The following is a 3,948-nucleotide window of genomic DNA, read 5'->3' on the forward strand; positions in this document are numbered from 1 at the left end:
CATTAAGTGACTGCAACCCATAGAACCAATACCACACACCGAGCCCAATCGTAAATTTTTATAACATATTTACATATAAATGTACGATTAATAACACAATGACAAGAATCATAAATGTATTTATCTGCTTATTTATTTATTTACTGGCTTTCGTCCACCATATTTTCTTACTTTAACAATTACACAGGGGCCTAGTAAGCCATAAAAAATCCTCACGCACATCTAAATGTACCTGCCAAGTTTCGTGAAAATCAGGTGTTCTGCACGAATTAAATGTTGACAAGATCTCAACACAACATTCCAAATCTTATCTTCAAACGACGATGACATGGAAAATAACTGTGTTTACAAGGTTTCATTATAAAATATTTAAACGGTTATAGGGTGGAAAATAATGGAAACAAAAGTACAGGCATATCCACGTATTGTTCAAAACACATCTATGAAATTCCCTTGGGAAGATTAGGACAAGATCTCATTTCATTTTAGAACAAACTATGTCTTTAAACAACGATAACTGATAAATTCTCACTTCATTTAAGTCTAAATCTCCGAAGTTCACCTCATGGATAAAAAAACAACAACAACAACAAAAACCACGGAAATCTACATTTCTTCTCCGGTCGTACGTTGAAAGGTGTGCAAGTATCCTGTGGATGGTCGTGGCTTCCCCTGGGCTCTTCCAGGTTTCCTCCCACCATAGTTCACCGTCGTATAAGTGAAATATTCTTGAGCACGACGTAAAAACCGGCCCCAACGACTCAGTTGAAGCTTCCACGCTTGGTGTTCAGCATTAAGGGGATAGTGCAACTGGTTGAACCGTATCAGTATAATTCCTCGAGCGGCGCGGCTTACTTGTCTTCGGTAAGTAGACTCGGTGAAGCAGCACTAGATAAAAGAGCGGTGGAAACCCGTCCTGCAACAAGGAGGCACATTACACGTACATGAACCATAACGACTCCTTCGTCGTCTTATGACTAAAAATTGTTAAGTAGGCCTACCACGTTAAACCCTAAACACTCACTCACGGCGTAAAATAAATCAATTAATATTCCACGAAAGCAGCACGAAGCACACGTGACACGTGCAATGACCTTGAGATTTAATACATAATTTATGATTTAGGCTGGTTGAGAGTAGATTTAAGGCAGAAAATAACATGTGCTATTGGATAAGCACTCAACTTCAGGAAGGTGATCTTGTGCCATAGGTGTTTTGAGCCCTCGGCATCTGACTAACAAAATTTTCCCCGGAACAAATTGATTATTATATATCTCTTATAAACAAGAGATAAGTTTGTTTCACATTGTTCACGGCTCTACTTGGCTCACAGCTGCTTTGAGGTTCCACCAGAAGATGATTTAGGCCTCTGGATCAGAGCTCCACTTCAGGAAGGTGATCTTGTGCCAGAGATTTCTCAGCGCCCTCGGCCTCTGACGAACTGGAATATCCTCCAACAGTACACAGATGATGACGTCGTCCCTACCTTCTTCGAAAGATTTCATGCCGGCATACTCGATTTCAAGAGGACCGTATGTGGAATCCAGAAACTCGAGACTGATGATCAACAAAATCTTACGACTTTCCTTCATTTTTGCCACAATGCTTTCATGAATGGGTTTTCCGGGAATGAAATCCCTGTCATGAACACAGAGTCGGACTGGGTTCTCCACCAACTCAAGTTTTGGCCGTAATCGTCGGATGACCCATTCGTACTCGTCGTTAGTACAGGCCACAAAGGCGTCGTAAATGTAGTCGTGGTCAACAAACATGTTCCCAGGGGGCATGAGTTTAGTATACACCCAGTACCTGAGGTTTAATCGGTATCGATATACTGCGACAAACAGTAAAATCAAGACAAGTGACGTCAATACACCGACCACCGATATTATCAACTAGGCATGGCTGACGCACTGAACTTCAAAATCCACTAACTGTGGCTGAAAGTTTTGGAGAGTCACAAAGGTTCCGTTGGACAAGAGACACTCGTATTTGTCTACATTACCAAAGTTAACCTTCCTATGAATGAGTCACCAAATAAATAAAATAAAACCGTGTCACAAGAGCACTGTAGCGGATTGCCACTCAATACAATCGCGAAAGTGTGCCCACTATCAGCATGCCACGTCCAGGTATCCACCTGACTCATTTCCTCAGAGTGTAAATGGCTAATGGCATTCGAAGTTAAATCCAGCTTATGGAGTTGAGGCAGGCGTAAAACTGGTTTGGGTACTCTTGGCAACTTATTATTAGACAAATTAATTTCTTTCAGTTTATGATTTCTGCTGAGATGTGCCTGTTCCAAATATTTCAGCTTGTTCCCAGGTATATCCAAGTCCGCTAAGGCAGTTAAAGGCGCAAACAAAATGGCCAAAACCTTAAGTGGCTTTCCAAATGTGGGCAGTTGGACAGTTTGAGAGTTGTTATCTTTGGAAAATACTTGAAATAATTTGGCGATATTGTTCGACATTTTAGGCCTGAAAGATCAAGATAAGTCACGCTTGTCTCTCCATAGGCGAGATCAAAGAAACATATGTCCAGATTAATATAAGCAAGTTCCAAATGCTTCAGGTTGGCGAATAAATTGAAATTCAACTTTATCGGTGATAGAACCATCTGTCACATCCGCTGATACTGAACCATGAGATGTTTCGTGGAAGAGGTATAGAGGGAAAGCGGCAACCTGAAAAAAATCCTGATCTACGCACACCGCCGTCGGGATTATCGTTCGTTATGCCCCTTTGGCTTAAATCTATATACTTTAACCTCACACCTTTTCGAAGGTACGCCATCAAAGTTTCTGGTAAAAAGTAAAATGTGTGGTATGACATGTTGAGTTTTTCCAGGCAGTCAAGTCGAAACTGTACGGGGTTACGTGAGTGTTCCTAATAGTGAACGTAGGTCTGAGACAGGTCTACCGAACGGACGCAGATTTGACTCGTGTAGACGAAGTCGCCATCTTTGAGTTTCTAACCGTTCCAGACGAAGTCTCCGTTTATCATCGCCATGTTGATGGCCGTCATGTTATGACCTTGTAGACCCTTCAGGGACAGGAGAACGTTACGGACCCCGAGCTGCGTGTTAAAGCTGAGGTTTAATTGTTCCAGAGAAGTTAAGGGATCGAAAGCTCCCGTCTGAATCTGCTCAATTTTACACCGCACTAGCTGTAGTATTTTGACCGAAACCTCACTGAGTCCCTTGAAAGCGGTATCCTTCAATATTCAATACATACCTGTGAATACGGATGGCCCTAAAGTTTACAAGAGGTTCAAACAGCTCAGTCGATAAGTTTACCGGACTAAAGTTCGGCGGATTGCTGGATGAGTTCGTCAGTCCAGACGGCATCTGGAATCTGCAAATACGCTGACTGTCACCAAGATAACAAAACGGTTGAAAGACATACTGACATCATAAAAGAATGATACTTTGGAACTTCTAACTGCATACTATCTCGTGGTACACGTCTTTGCTCTTGTGTATATCCCTGGCTACTTGTGCGCTGGAACTAAACCCAGGTGATAATTTAGGATTTGCCAGTTTCCATTTTCGTAAGAAACAGGAAGAAACAGCCAATTTATTCTGCCTCTAAAAAACTTTATTTCCGCTCCGTGACACGAGAGATTAATTTATTTAATGTTGTTTTACGCGGTATATCCCACAAAGATATTTACTGACATAACTGTCATAAGCCTGGGACTGCACTCTTAAAACTAAAGTGTTGCATTTAACATGTTTCACACTATAAATCTCACGAGGAGTGACTGCACTTACATAAGAAATATCTGACCACTTTTATAAAGTGCTAATGTTTTAACCCTCGCCAAAGTGTTCACATCCCAACTCCATTAATAGTGGGTTAATCAACATCTTAACCCAACATTTGAAACAGTTTTAAAAAATTAACATGTTTAATGGAGTTGGATCACGAACACGTTTGAAGAGTGTTAA

General features: G+C 41.2%; 1 protein-coding gene across 1 annotated transcript; it reads right to left on the reverse strand.

Moving 5' to 3' along the window:
- Positions 1–1,361: 1,361 nt before the first annotated feature.
- LOC135467128 (toll-like receptor 2 type-2) lies at positions 1,362–1,787 on the reverse strand. Its single transcript, XM_064744889.1, has one exon. The coding sequence runs from the start codon at positions 1,785–1,787 to the stop codon at positions 1,362–1,364; it is 426 nt and encodes a 141-aa protein (XP_064600959.1).
- Positions 1,788–3,948: the final 2,161 nt, after the last annotated feature.

This window comes from Liolophura sinensis, chromosome 6 (genome assembly GCF_032854445.1).
Source record: "Liolophura sinensis isolate JHLJ2023 chromosome 6, CUHK_Ljap_v2, whole genome shotgun sequence".
Taxonomy (NCBI): Eukaryota; Metazoa; Mollusca; class Polyplacophora; order Chitonida; family Chitonidae; genus Liolophura; species Liolophura sinensis.